General features: G+C 37.2%; 1 protein-coding gene across 2 annotated transcripts; it reads left to right on the plus strand.

Moving 5' to 3' along the window:
* The first annotated feature begins 11,809 nt into the window (after positions 1 to 11,809).
* Positions 11,810 to 15,227, plus strand: LOC148867595 (multiple organellar RNA editing factor 3, mitochondrial-like). Of its 2 annotated transcripts, XR_016109816.1 has the most exons (5): positions 11,846 to 12,343; positions 12,442 to 12,539; positions 12,621 to 12,686; positions 12,769 to 13,089; positions 14,829 to 15,227. XR_016109816.1 is itself a non-coding variant. In XM_088977762.1 (4 exons), the coding sequence occupies exons 1-4, from the start codon at positions 11,985 to 11,987 to the stop codon at positions 12,975 to 12,977; spliced, it is 732 nt and encodes a 243-aa protein (XP_088833888.1). In that variant the 5' UTR covers positions 11,810 to 11,984; the 3' UTR covers positions 12,978 to 13,351. The 2 variants fall into 2 exon arrangements, 1 of the variants encoding a protein (XP_088833888.1); XM_088977762.1 differs by lacking the exon at positions 14,829 to 15,227 and having other exon boundaries at positions 11,810 to 12,343; positions 12,769 to 13,351.
* Positions 15,228 to 15,659: the final 432 nt, after the last annotated feature.

A 15,659-nucleotide genomic window follows, 5' to 3' on the forward strand; every position in this document is an offset into this window, starting at 1 on the left:
TTTTAGAGGAAAACAGAACCGATCAAGTGACCGGTTTCCGGTTTTTCCAATTCAACCATCCGATCCGGTCCGATTTTGAAAACCATGGTTCTAACTCCAATCCTTGGACTTGTCAGTTGTCATGTTGAATTTACCTATACGAGACTAGATCTATAGATGTCTCCATGATTTAACACAAAGAAGAGGAGGAGGAGGAAAGAAAGAAAAAGAAAAGAACAAGAGGGAAGGTTTAGAAAAAGGAGAGAGGGTAAGTTTTGAAAATTTGAAGAATAAATAAGGGTAAAAGAGTCTTTTTATCTAATTTAAAAGCATGAAAGAAATTAGAATTAACGAAATCGAATTTCCGAAACTTCAAGGTACTTTTAAATAGACTAGTAAGCATGCACATGCTTTTTTTTTATTCATCAGCATGTACATGCTATGCACATGGTAATTCTAGATGATGATAATGATAGTAATAATGTATCAAAAAATCTATAAATATGTATTTTTTTTGTTTTTATATGTTTTTTTTTATTTTTATTATTAATCGAATGCATATTGCAAAATCCAAATCTTATTACATAAACACTTCATCTAAATATGTGATAATTGGATCGAGTTGTGAAGTTTCAAGTATCATTGACAAGTCTACCTACTTGGCTAGATTCTTCTTTTTATAATGTTGTGTTTTTTTGGTGTTTTTTCTTCTTTTCATTTATCAAAGATATGCAAGATTTAAATAGAGGGAATTGAATGAGGTGAAAAGTAGTAGTTCAATTTACAATTTAAACCTCACAATTAAATACAAACTAAATTGAAAGTTTTTTAATTAAAAGAAAGTTCTACAAATTTATTTATATTTTGAATAATAGTGTCAATATAGAATTATAGATATGTTCAATTTTTTCTATAATTTTTTATATTTCTGTGTAAAAATAATTCTAATATGCCACACTTACTTTTTGTTTAATATGATAGTTAATTAATATTATACATGCGCATGAATGTTTTTTGTGACATTTATGTATTTTTTCATTGTTGTATTTTTATATTTTATTAATTTGTATTATTTATTTATGACATTAATTGTTAAAACATTTTACCCAAAAGTTGAACTATTGATTTTTGCTAAATAGTAAAATAATTTCATTTTTGGTTGGTTTTAAAGTATGTATTTCATTTTCATTTTGGGATAAGTTGATTGTACTCCACCTCAGAATTCTGAATTCAACTGTAGACCTACAATAATTCAAAATTATAAACACCTCCAACTATAACATCCATACCCGCCAATGATTTGGCCGCAATTCCGAACTGGCACCTACCCCAACTGTACGAGGGAATTAAGATTTCTGGGGGTGGACTGAACAATAAACCCCCCCCCTCCCTTTTGTTTTTGAGTTAGTTTTAAAACATATGGGTTTATATTGTTAAAATTATTAACATAGATCTAATTAGTATCATTTATTAGTAAAAACATAACTTAAAATATAGGATTTAATAATAGAAAATGGGATTTAATACATTAACTATAAGACTTAATGAGAGGGGATTAAATGAGGCGGAAAGAATAAATAAAGTTATATTTTCAATCCTTACAATTAGTGATGAATTAAATACACAAATATGGTAATTATAGTAGCCATTAAAGTTGACATTAAAACTATAATAAAATGATTTTTATACCCTTTTTAAAATAAAATAAATAAAAGATAATTTTAGTCTAAAAAAAGTTTCTAAAATCTTAAGACATTTTGAATCATTTTTATATAGTTTAGGGCTGTTTAAGTAATGGGCTTCTAGCCAATAAGGGCAACTTTTTGCTCCTAATATCAATAAAAATAACAATTTTTATATAATAGCTATAATAGGAAACTATCTCATTCTCTTGTCAAGCATCTGGTTGATCACATCAGGTTGCACCGGACGTCCCGCTAATCACTATCTTCTGACATCCCAACGTGTGTAGAAGTGTATTCGCCCGGTTGTGATGAAACCAAACCAAGCAGAGCGGCGACGAGGAGGTTTGGTACATGCTTGTTGGCTTGATGACAAAGACAATTCAGGGAAGTAGTTCGTGTTATGAATTCAGGGAAGTAGTTCCTCTCTGACTGTTCTATCTCATTCTCTTTCTATGCATTTCGTTTTCCTTAGAGAAGTTTGTGTGTTCTTTAAGTTCGTATCCATTTTTGATTGTCGATCTCTCTTTAGCCAACTTATAACAACCTTTCATGTTTTCAGTGTGTTTGTAGATTGGATCTGTGGCCCTTCTCTTTTGATGGGGACAAGAGCTTCTCGAAAGAGTTTACGACTGAGGAAAAAACTTGATCAAGATATAAAAAAATGGAACTCGTTGGAAACAGCTCCAACATTTTGCAGGAATACAGCCTGTGTTGAATTCCGAAAGGAGTGTAGTATTAGTACTCCGAAAGTCTGTTCAAAAGAAGGTTCTGAAATTTTTCTGAGAAATCGGAAAGAAGAAAAGAAAAATAAGAAGTCTGAAACAATTCCTATCATCGTTAAAAAGTTTTTAATAAAAAACCAGCAGACCAACAGTCTGTTCAAAGGTATGAAAAGATCAAGGACCCTTTGACTAAAAATAAGGATCAAGCTGCTAAAACCAGTTATGATAAAATTTGTAGTTTGGTTAGAGCGGAGGTAATGGAAGCCAGTCAAGACGCTGCTGAAGTTCCGCTTCCAAACAAGGATTCAGTTCCTCCTCATGATGAAGAGGTTTTCAGTGAAAATTCTTGTCACTTAAGTGGTAAAATGCAGACAATACGAACTGTGACTAAAGTGTGTGCCCAGGAACTGGGCAAATGCTCGACTTTAAAACTCACATGCAGATTCTTTCATGGTTCAAATAGAGATTCTTTGAACAAGCCTCGGTTCTTTCCAATGCAAAATCTTGCGTGCTTGCTTGGCACTTTTAGAACTAAGATTAAAAAGCTCTTGAACGAGGTTCTGGATAATCTCTCGTTCACTCAAGGGGATTTCTCTGAGTGGAATTCCAAAAGTCTGATAAAGACAAACTGGGTTTGGAGATTGAACATGAAAGAGAAGAATTGTTATCACCATTATGATGGCAGTGAACACGTGGTGCACGGGACTGACAATTTTCATGTACCGCTGCATGAATTACAAGATTTTGCCTGCAGTGTTGAAGTTCCTAGTCCGAATGCTTTCAATTGTTATCCTAAAGAGGTGGGATGCTAGCTCCTAGTGAATCCAGGTGGGTCCCCTTCATTTAATAAAAGCAGGCCAAGTAACTTAAATTAGAAGGGAGCTCAACATCTCCAAGGAAATTTATTTTGGGAAGAAGAAAGCTCAGCTGATGCGGGTTGGAGAGGAAGCTACAGGACGCTCTTTTGAAACAAAATAAATTCTCTCCGCCCATTAACAAAAGAACTATCAATAGGATTCCTCGAAAAGATAAAAGGAGATAAACAGTTCCCGTAATGGGGTGGAGAACCCTATTTTACTGAACGAAAAGAGCTATAGCCTCTTTCCTGTATCGTGGCCCCTTACCAATAAGCAAGAAGTTCTCTCAAATCCTGAGATGGAGAGTTTGAAAATACGATCCAACAGTACCCCTTCAAAGGGTGAGTCGAGTAAAGCTAGAAGGGCCCTTTCTTTTGAATCCTCAAAAGACAGTGCCCAATCAAGTATTGAAAAGGAAAAGGAAAGCTATGTTAAGGTTTCTAACGTAGCCAGGCCAGTCAACATGGACTAGAGAAAGAAAACTTCAAAAGTCGACGAATGATGGAGCCTGTTTCTTTTTGCCAAATTCCTGGGTGACCCGGAACCTATTAAGGCTATTACCGAGAAAGCTTCTGATTGGGAGATTGAATGCAAAACTGATGTGCAGACTCTAGGTAACGGTTATTACCTTCTTACCTTCACGTCAAAATCTGATTACAAAAAAGCCCTGGAAAATGGTCCTTGGTTAATAAATGGCAAATATTTTGTCATCATCCCTTAGAAGATTGGTTTTAACCCAATCAAGGCAAAGCTCGAATTTGCAGATGCCTGGATTAGGCTCCCAGGTCTCCCCTTGGAGTTTTGGTCTAGAGATGATCTGGAGTACATCCTCTGCGATGTTGGATCTTTCTTGAAGCTGGATGATAATACTGTTAACATGCGCAGGATGAACTACCCCAGTCCCAGAATCTGTGTCCGAGTTAAACTCAACAGGCCTTTTGTTCTCACCATACCAATTACATATGGTAGTGAGAATCAACACATCCGGGTGTTTTATGAGAATTTTTTTTACCTCTGCACTGCTTGTGGTTGGCGAGGTCATAAGGCTACCAGCTGCACAAACTCCAGCAAGAAGAAATACGAAAATGAATGGGTGATTGTTAACCGCAAGAAGAGTGCAGGTCAAAGAAGCTTCAACCCTGATAATAAATCTGGTTTCTCTAACTTAAAAGAGAGAACTTGGACTGGCAAACGACCTGATTGGGCTGATATCAAAAGCCAACATTTTGAAAGAGCAAAAGGCCACTCGTGAACAAGATTTTTGAATGCTGGACACGCTACAATCCTGCCTTCAAATTATGTAAAACCAAAGATGCAGTAGGTTCAGAAAACAATTTCGACATCAAAAGAACCATCAAGAGGCAAAAGTATCGTCTTGGGTCCCGTTAGTGCTCCTTACTCAAACACAGTGAAAGGAGGAAATGTTTTTTCTTTCATTCAAAATAACAATCTTGAGGATGAAAACGATTTCATTAATGATGAGGAGGGTGATGGGTTAGGATTAATGGAGGATTATTGGGATGGTCGAGGGGGAAATGAGGACTTGGACAACAATCATTTAGAGGTCGTGATGAACGAGGAAAATGCTAATTGTGACCACGATGAAGGTCGAGAAGAAGAGGACAATATGGGTCCAGACATAACGAATGTTTTCCAACGAAGACTCTTTGCTGGAAGGCCCAAATTGTGTCATCAGACTTTGGAACTCCTAAGGTTGCATAAGCCTGATGTATGTTGTTTTCTTGAAACTAGAGTTAACCCTAGTAGATCAAAAAAGATTATCAGCTCGTTTTCTTGTTTCAATGACCACTTTGTTGTCGATTCTGTTGATTTTTCTGGCGGCTTATGCTTGCTATGGGATAAGGAAAAGTGCAATATTGATGTTATATTTTATAATGAAAGACTTGTTCACACCTTTATTACTGATTTGTCAAATCAGAAATCATATTTCTATGCTCCCCCTAACAAGACAATCCAAAAGCAGGTTTGGGAATGGATTAAGATCATTGGTGATAATACTAGTGAGAATGGTGCCGTATTGGGGATTTCAATGCATTCAGGTCCAATGAAAATAAGAGGGGAGGAAGAACCATTCATTCTTCTCATACCAAGGATTGCAACCTCCTCGAAATTAACATTTGGGAATCAATTTACTTGGAGAAACAAATTTACTTGGGAAATGTTGGGTTGGGTTTTTGTCAATGATGAGTGGAGGAGAAAGTTTGCTGATGCAATTCTCACTAATCTTTCTTTCTTATCATCTGACCATTCCCCCATCCTTCTCTCTATTGAGTTGTTAGCTCAAAGGGGCCTAAGCCTTTCAGATTTGAAGCAATGTGGTGTGAGGACCCCAATCTTGTTGATGTTATTTTCCATTCATGGAGTCATAATACTACGGGTACTAAAGCTCTCCAATTTATTAAGAAAAGGAATTTACTTGTTCAAAATTTAAAAAAAAAATGGAACAAAGAACATTTTGGTATATATTTACAAAAAAGAATGAGCTCCTTCAAAGACTTAATGAAGTTCAAAGCAAATTAGTTGAGAATCCAGATGATAGAACCACCATCAATTTAGAGTGTGCTCTCCAAATTCAATTTGATAATATTCTTAAACGAGAAGAAATCTTCTGGGCACAAAAAGCTAGAATTGATTTGATGAATTTTGGTGACAAAAACAATAAATTTTTCCATTGTTAGAAATTAAAATAGAATATTCAGATTAAAAAACGATGAGAATGACTGGATAGAAAACCAACAACAATTAGCAAACTTTATTGTCAAAAAATTTGAGGAGAGATATAAGTCTGAGAATGTTCATGGGGTTGATGATTTCATCAAAAACATAAATCATTGCATCTCAATGGAGCAAAACAAATTACTTTGTAAGGAAGTTACAAATAGAGAGATTTGAGAAGCTATTAATTCAATGAAAGACCTCAAAGCTCCAGGCCCAAATGGGCTAAATGCTCTCTTCATCAAAATATTTTGGAATATCATTGGAAACACGGTGTGCAATGTCATAAGAGCTTTTTTTAATTCTGAAAAATTAAGCAATGCTCTTAATGAAACATTCATCACTCTTATTCCCAAAGTTAAGAACCTAGATAATGTAAACAAATTTAGGCCTATAAGTCTTTGCAACGTGATTTATAAAATCATTACCAAAATTCTGGTAAATAGACTTAAGCCAATTCTTAATGATATTATCTCTCCATTTTAGAGTGCTTTTGTCCCACATAGACATATCAATGATAACATTCTTATTGCACATGAACTGCTCCATACTATGAAAAAGAAAAAAGGGAGCTCAGGCTTTTTGGCTTGTAAGGTTGATATGGAAAAGGCCTATGACAGGTTGGAATGGTCTATTGAGAAAGTTCTTACAAAGTTTGGCTTCCATAGGAAATGGATTGATTGGGTCATGTCATGCATAAAATCAGTTTCCTATAAAATTTTGATTAATGGCTTCCCTTCTAGAAGTTTTGAGCCATCTAGGGGCATTAGGCAGGGAGATACTCTATCCCTGTACATTTTTGTATTATGTGTTGAAGCCTTAACTAGGAACCTAATTGATGAATCAAGCAAGCATAAGAGTCCAATTGGTTTTAAAGCCTCAAGGGATGGTCCTTGTATCCCTATTCTTCAATTTGCTGATGATTGTTTTATTTTTGCTAAAGCTACCATTCCAGCTTGTGTGAAGATTAGGGAGATTCTTGATAAGTTTGATGAAGCTTTTGGTCAAATCCCAAACTTTATGAAATCAACTCTTAAATCTCTATTAACATCCCATCTAGATTGTAGAAGATTTTTTCAAGAATGCTTAAAATCCCTCTTGAGAGAAAAGACTCCACCTATTTAGATGCTCCGGTCATCAATGGAAGAGTGCCAAAGGAAGTATTCAACAATTTTTTAGATAAAGTTAATAGGAAATTGACTGGATAGAAGAGGAAGACTCTCTCTTTGGCCGGTAGAGCCACTCTACTTAACTCTACTATTAGTTCTTTGCCTCATTTTATCATGAACTCATTCAAAATTCCAAATAACATGATTGAGGAGATTGACAAGAGACAAAAGAACTTTCTTTGGTCCAAAGGCAATGATAAAAAGCCCATTCATCTAATGAGTTGGGGGAAAATTTGCCTCCCCAAGAATTGGGGTGGTTTGGGCCTTAAAAATCTTCATTGGGTTAATGAGGCTTGCCTAGAAAAGCTAGGTTGGAAAATTCTAAAGGACAAACATAATTTATTGGTCCGAGTGATTTTTCACAAATACCTTCGAAATGAATCTTTTTTTAATGCTAAGCCTAAAAATGGAATTTCTTGGGCTTGGAGGGGAGTTCTGAATTTTAGAGACTTACTCAAAAGGGGTCTGGGTTGGGTTGTTGGAAATGGAAGGAATATTAAGTTTTGGAAAGATATCTGGTTGGACTTGGGTCCAATTGAAGGTTTATTGAATATAGAGCCTTCGGGGGCTGAAATTGAGCATGAGGAGTTGCTAGTAAGTGATGTTATTAATCATGAAAGGCATATTTGGGAGGAGAATAAGATCCGTATCTTAGTTCCCCTTAATATTTAGAATGGCATTAGAACTATCTTTATCCCCTCTGACTCAAATGAGGACATGTTGATTTTGTTAGACAATGTATGCCCTTAGCTCCAATCGAAATGATGTACCTTATGACATTTAATGTAAATGAATAAAGTACATATTTGATTCATGTTATTGTGGTGTGTTTCTGTGTAATGCCCTTAAATTGGACACATATGAGACTCGTGTTAGTTTAGAATCTTCACAGCCGTTGGATAGATCTGGGGAGATTTATCCTGCCAAGGCTGACACTGATGTGCCGCCAAGTTGGTTGGGGTGGTTTGTCTCAGTTGCCAGGGTGAGACCTGAGGTGCATGCAGTGTGGGTTTTCTTAAAACCATGAACCGGATCAGAATTCCAATATTGCCCTGAACCTTGGAGATTGATGGGCAAAACTGAAATGTTACACCTGACCCCTAGACTCGATTATGATACTGCATTAGGTGTCGGATTGGGCTGTCTTTGATATGCCAATCAGTGAGATCCTTAGAGGGGGTCAAAACCTGGGTATGTTGGGATAGTCTAAGAATTCATCTGAGTGGGTGATCATAGTGACAGGATTAGCCCCTTTGTCGGACAAAGGTAATGATCGGGGATGCACTCTCTCTGATGGAAACCAAAGCTGTCGGTAGCCGATTTCAATCATTGAAATTTGTTTTTGCAAAATATATTTATATAAAGATATACATATATATTACGGTTTCAAAATGTTTGCAAAAGGTTTTAATTCCTGGGATCCATGTGAGTAGAAAGTGCAACACTATTCCTTGTAGCCGAGGGAGATGTTCTCTCTTGTCGGACAGTGCTTGATCATTATGGGCTGAGAAGTTAAGTGTAAGACCATTGAGGGTAATACCTGATGGGCTAATCTTTCATTTGCCCACAGTCCCTGGGTTTTTATAAGGTGGCTTGGCCCAGGGACCACTTAGTGTAAGTGTTGGGCCCATTAAGAGCCCATGGTGATGGGCTCAGGGGTTCACTGTCCATAACAGTGAATTCGGCCAGGCCTTGTAACAAAGGCTAGCTTGAACCCATGTGGTTAATGTGTAGATCAATGTTTGGTCTCACGCCATATAATAAAACCCAACTGGGCAGCAGTTTGGAAGGTTAGTGAGCACATAGACTTAATGGGCCTAAAGCCCAATTCAAACTGGTTTAATTAGAGGCTTAAAAGGAGGAGGAGGCGGACCATTCAATACACAACAAGATCTCAGATCCAAGAGAGAAGACAGCAACAATAAGACTGCGCCATCTTCTGCTCTTGCGCCCTCCTTCTGCTGCCGCCATTGCCAGTTTGTTCTCCATTGTAGGAGCGGTCAAGAAGGGTTCTTGATATCATTTTTTGGAGAAAATTTGATCTGAAGTCGTGCTTACATACCCTCCATCGAATTCTTGCTGAAGGATTCGATTCTTATGAAGAACCACCTGTTGATTCTGCTCCACCCTACATTGTGTCATCTTCAGTGGGAGCAGTCTTTGGAGTTTTCCTTGGGTGTGAACACCTTCGTTGAGTGTTACTGCTACTCCGTATCAGGTACTTCCCTCTCCTACCTTTTGGTTTCAAATCTGGTTCGGCCATTCATATGATGGATCTCTCATCCCTTCAGATTTGGAGGTTGAATCTCAAAGGGCACTTTACTGTTAAATCGGCATACAAAGAAGCTATTATCATGCACAGGGGTCAGAGTGATTTTAACTTTCAGGTCAACAAGATTTAGGGGCTTAAAATTCCTCCTAAAATCCAAACCTTTTTATACCTGCTGCTTAATTCTAAGCTACCTTCTAAAACCTTCTTAAGGTCTTTAGGTATCTCCATTGATGTTGGTTGTAGCTTCTATGATGGAATTAAAGACACTAATCATATTTTTAAAAATTGTACTATTGCTAAACAAATCTGGAATATCTTAGACCCATATATTAAGGGGCCCAGTGAAAATGACTCCTCACTTCGGGAGTGGTGGAATGGCTTATTTTCCAATCAAATTGATTCTATGATCCCTATGAAATCATGCTTTATCTTGTGGCAGATTTGGAAGAATAGAAACGAAAATACCTTCCAAAACCATTGTAGCCACCCTTCGGTCATCATTGATAGAGCTTTGTCTCTATATTTTAATCACAACGTTGAAAATTGTTCTAATCCCAGTACTATACAGAATAAAGATTGGAAGCCAACCAAATGGAAAGCTCCAAAAGGGAGTTCTATCAAAATTAATTTTGACACGTCCAGAAATGATAAAGGTGATTGCATAATTGGTTGTGTTACAAGAAATCAATGGGGAATTGTTCTTGAGACCAAAGCTTATTTTATCGGGAATTCCTCAATTAATGTAGCGGAGGCTTGGGCTGCATGGGAGGCCCACAATATCACTTTTAGCTATAGGGGTCTCCCCATCTTCATTGAAGGAGACTCTCTTCTTGTGATTTCGTGTTTAAAGAATAAAGTGGACTGCCCATGGAGATTGAAGACCATCATCAAGGAGTGTTTGAAGCTGGCTAGAGATTTGGATTGTGGTGTCACCTACAACCATGTCTATAGAGAGGCCAATCAAGTTGTGGACTGGATGGCAATCCAAGCTCTTTCTTTTCCTCTCAGCACTCTCAGTTTTTGCCCTCCCTCTATTCCTAGAGTCTTAAATTCTATTTGTTTTTGTGATGTTTGGGGCCGAGGTACCGCCGTCTTGTGTAGCTCCTCCTATTTCTACCAAAAAAAAGAATTGGATAACATTTTCCAAAAAATATCAATTAAGGGCACTACGCACTATTGCTTGCCAAAGAAGAGTTCTAACATTCTAAGAGATGAATCGATATAGTCATGCGGTTCCTCACCATGAAAAAGAAAAGGAGAAATAAAGGAAAATATTTGAAGTAAAACCGGTAAAAATCATGGAAAATCTTAGGATCTGGACATCAACCTCCCTGAAGGTTCGAAAACACAGTTAAAACAAGAAAATAACTTTAAAAGGAAAAAGTAAAACAAAGCTATACACACACAGACACACTAGAGATGAGAGGGCATCGATCAACCGAGGAATCTTACGAGATGAACAAGAGCCTTGATGTGTTTAACGAGAGCGGAGTTGCACTGATTGTCTCTTGTCTCGTGTTTGTGGTGTCTAATAATATAGCCAGCCTCCATCCTAGGATATCCATTACCATTCATGGTGAAAATCTATCTCTGCAATCATCAGCTCAGCCGAAATAAGAACTAACTCCTCTCCATGAACTTCCCTAAAACCACTCCTATTTTCTTCTCTTCTCTCCTCTCTCAAAGCAGTCAATGAGATGGAAACAAAAACCGCACTCTTCAAAGTTCATCAATTTGGCTCGTGGCTTCGCTTCGCCCAATCTCTCTCTCTCTCTCTCTCTCTCTCTCTCTCTCTCTCTCTCTCTCTCATGGAAACCTCCAAACTCCCATCGCCATTGCGATCTTTAAGTAATGAAACCGCTTTCTTTCATCTCATGATTCTCATCGTCTATGTTTTCAGACTATGTTACCTTCAAGGAGGTCGATGTCCAAATCCTGAGATTTTCCATGATTTTTACTTCAATTTTTTTTTCCTTTATTTCTCCTTTTCTTTTTAATGGTGAGGAACCACACGACTATATCAATTCATCTCTTAGAACATTAGAACTCTTCTTTGGCATAAGGGAGCTGTATTTTTTTGTTAGCAGAGGAAGACGAGGAACACTTCGCAGTGCCCTTAATTGATATTTTTTCAAAAAAAAAATTATCTTATTCTAAAAATTGTTATTTTTATTAATATTAAGGGCAAAAAGTTGCCCTTATAGGCTAGAAGCCTTAGGCTGTGTTTGGTTTAAAGGAAAAGGTAGGAAAAGGAAAGGTAGGAAACCTTTACAAATCTTGTATGAATTTTCCTACCTTTCCCTTCCTTTCTCTACCTTTTCCTTCAAACCAAACATAACCTTAAGTAATCAACCCATACATACGAAAGGATCTTGATCCGACAGTTGACATCTCGACCCCAATATCAATACCCAATTGCTCATGCTCAGGAGTCTGGACCGAGCCCGGATCTCTCCTGTGCTGCAAGTAAAGACTCTGCTTACATAGTGCAGAAGAGAGGGATAGAAAGTGCGCGAGACTACAACTCTACGAGACCAAACGAGGCAAGGAAGTGACGGTCTTCTATGTCGCACTTAACCCGGCGTACCCTCGTTTCTCTTCTTTCCCGAGCAATCAATTCCTCATCGTCTCTATTACCTGTTCGTTCTCGTTTCGCACTCGCAGTACTCGATATGCAGCATCGGTTACTGACTCCCGAGCCAAGGACAATCCCGATTCGGTCGAAAACATCGGCGTCAGGCTACTCGCCCTTGAACGATCCTTCTCCGAACTGGAGCAACAGACCTCCTAAAGAGACGATCCTCCTCGATGGTTGCGACTATGAGCACTGGCTCATCGTCATGGAGTTTCCTGCTGACCCTAAACCCTCCGAGGAGGAGATGATCGCTACATACGTAAAGACCCTTGCTGCTGTTGTCGGGAGGTATCTTTTGCTTATTCTCTGCTCTTGATTCATGCTCCGTTTATTTTTTGTTTTCGTCATTATGTTATTTATGGTCTTCCGCCTATTTGGATTACCAGTGAAGAGGAGGCCAAAAAGAAAGTCTACTCGGTCTGCACCACCACTTACACGGGTTTTGGTGCTTTGATATCTGAAGAGCTTTCTTACAAAGTTAAAGGTATTCGAAATTGGGGTTTAGGGTTTTCAGTAGCTTTCATTTCTAACTTGGATTTGATTTCTTTTCCATCGGGATGAACAGGACTACCTGGTGTTCTTTGGGTATTGCCGGATTCGTATCTTGATGTGCCCAACAAAGATTATGGAGGTTGGTCTTAACTAATGGACTTTCTACTGGTGAAATGAAATGTGCTTATTCAATTTCCTCATTTTTTTGGGTTGTTTATTAGGAGATTTGTTTATCGATGGAAAAGTCATCCATAGGCCACAATTCAGATTCAACGAGAGACAGCAAACTAGGAACAGGCCTCGCCCTCGGTATGACAGACGTCGTGAAACGATGCAGGTTGAAAGAAGAGAACCGATGCAAAGAGACAGCTGGGCCCAAGATAGGAAAGAACCTGCAACGCAACCAAATGCAATGGGAAGACAGGATTGATAAGATAGAGATTCCTCACTAGATCAGTGAGATTTTCATTGGCGACAACCGACAATGCCTGAGGATTAACAGATAATTTGCCTAAGTGGAGAACTTACAGTACTAAACTAAGGTTTGCATGAGTTGTAATTCTTAGTTTGTTAACAGAGATGTATCTCCCTTGCATTACAAACTATTGTCAATGAGGAACATATATAACATGCAATGTGCTGTAGGAAGGTCAGCAATGTGAATATCCTGTAGGTCTTTTCTCTGGCATACTTATTCTAATTCTTTATATGGAAAGAGCTGCAGTTGCACTATAGATAATTGATGCAGACCAATGGTGTATTAGAGTTTATTGGTTCCTCTAATCCATTGGGTTTTTAAGCTCATATGTGGTTGTTCTAGTAGTTTATGCTCCCCTTGTTATAAGAATCCTGTAACTGTTAAACGTATTACCAGTTTAAGCATATAAAACCCTTGGTTAGAGTCTGTGCATGGCCAATTGAATTAAGTACAATGCCTCATAAAGAAATTGCTTCCTGCATATGGATATGAGATTTTAATTCTGATCCACCTAGAGGTCATTTCTAATGTTAATCCGTAAGGATCTGCTTGCTAGAATAATGATAGTTCATCATAAATCAAGAACAAGATGATACCAAAAAAAGAACAATATGATACCTCTTGTATTCAGCTGCTGTTCTGATTGTAGTGAAAGTATAACCAAGGTAGCTTTCTGGTCTAGATAGACACCGTGAAACATGCCCAAATATGAGGTTCTTTCTTTCCTTGGTTTAGAATTTTAGTAAAAAGTTCTCTGAGCCATACTATTATATCAATTAAGTAGACTTTCTTACTGGTTACCGGTGGGGCATGCACTATTAGGGCTGTTCACAAATAAATCCAAACCGACCAACCTGGCCCGACCCATCCCAAGTTGGCCGGTTTTTCTTCACTACCAGTCGGTTTCAGTTTTCACATGAAAACCGAAACCGAACCGAATCGAGTTATGTGAAAAAATATATATTCTAAAAAATATCTGTTAAATATAGATATTTTAGTTTTAAATAATAAATATATATCTGAAAAATATATATTCTGAAATATATCGAATATATATTTCCAGAAATTAGAAAATATATATTTCGATATAGTTGTATATATGCTTTGGTTTTAAATATATATTTCCAGAAAATATATTCTGAAATATTATATATAATATTAGCACTTTGACTTCATGTGCATTGTACAAGCTTGAAGTTGGTTGAAACACAAACCGACTCAAACCGACTAGGTCGGGTCGGTTTGAAAAAACACTACTAAACCACCCAACCCGACTAGTGAACAGCCCTATGCACTATGATGGTGTAAGGACAGAGATGTATTTGGCGAGAAAGGCACCATGGACAAGTGGGACCTCAGGTGATGACCAAGTTCTACTGGCGAGGGGGCAGATTCCTGAAGTTTCAAAATGTCCTTATTTTTCTTTTTCAAGGACAATAGATGGCTGCACATAATACAGCAAAGATATCTTTTTGATATATATAACAACAGATATTGTAAAGGTTATCTTATGGGTACCTTTTGTCTTTCAAGAGAAAACCCTACTCTTGTTTCTCCACATCACTACACTGTTCTAACAGAACTCTTCTTCTATATGTGTATATGTGTGCAGCAGTTGTTTTCAATCTTTCCATTACCTTATTTTTGTTTCATTTTTATCTTATTATTTGAGTACTAGCAGCATTCTGTTTGTTATTTGAGCTTCTTTAATTATGATGGAGTTAATGAATAAAATTAAGCTCTGGGTTTCTGTTTGATGGGTTAAGACCCCCTGCGTTGCCTGACTTGCCTCCCTATTTTCAGGCCAATTGAGTATTCATAAATTCTTGAGGTATACGTAATGGTTATGGGAGATTTCAAATCATTCTGAGATTGAAGCAAGAAATAAATACCTTCATGATGTCTATTGGGAAACATGCGAGATGTGACTTATGGATTGGGAAGTTAACTTTTTTTTTTTCGTTTTCTTTTGGTTATAGTGGATAGGGAAGTTTTGATTTTCTAGGTGAACTTGATGAGTTTATGGGGATGACTTGTGATGTGGTATGTTTTTCTTTTCGTTTCTTTCGTTTTTGTTTGTCTTTTGGTAAGAGCTGTGGTATTTAGTTCAGTGTATAAAATTTTGTTTAGAACTCTGGGGGATCAAACTCCAAATGCTAGATTGAGGAATGTATAATCCAAAGCTTGGATTTATTTTCTGGGTTATTGTAGGACTGGAAGGAGAAAATGGTCAAAATAGAGAATGGTTCCAGGAGGGGGAGAGAGAGAGGCCCAAGTCAAACTTGAAAAATGATCAATTTGCATGGGAGTATAGGACCAATTACCTCCTTTCTCATTTCTGTTTAAACCTTTTGCTGATTGCTTGATAATATGATGAGCTATAGAAGGTTTTTTAGGGCCCATTTTGGAGGGTTTAATCTTTGATCGACATACTTTCACTGAGTTAGGGGTGAGCATTCAGTTTATTTGGTTTAAAATCAAACCATATAATTGTTGTAAAGCATAAAACCAAACCGAAACTTAATTACCGAATAAAACCAAAAAATCGAAACTGAGATTTTTTATTTGTTTTTTTTTTTATTATTTTAGTTAAAATCGAATTTCATACATATTATATTATATATAATAAATTTT

Source organism: Nelumbo lutea, chromosome 3 (assembly GCF_056320005.1).
Source record: "Nelumbo lutea isolate HS-2025 chromosome 3, American lotus-T2T, whole genome shotgun sequence".
Lineage (NCBI taxonomy): Eukaryota > Viridiplantae > Streptophyta > Magnoliopsida > Proteales > Nelumbonaceae > Nelumbo > Nelumbo lutea.

Bases quoted from the DNA above. Each gene is read 5' to 3' on its own strand.
- LOC148867595 (XM_088977762.1), top strand. From the start codon at position 11,985: ATGTCGCACTTAACCCGGCGTACCCTCGTTTCTCTTCTTTCCCGAGCA. The intron at 12,344-12,441 runs GTATCTTTTGCT...TTGGATTACCAG, and splicing joins CTTGCTGCTGTTGTCGGGAG to TGAAGAGGAGGCCAAAAAGA. The intron at 12,540-12,620 runs GTATTCGAAATT...CGGGATGAACAG, and splicing joins GCTTTCTTACAAAGTTAAAG to GACTACCTGGTGTTCTTTGG.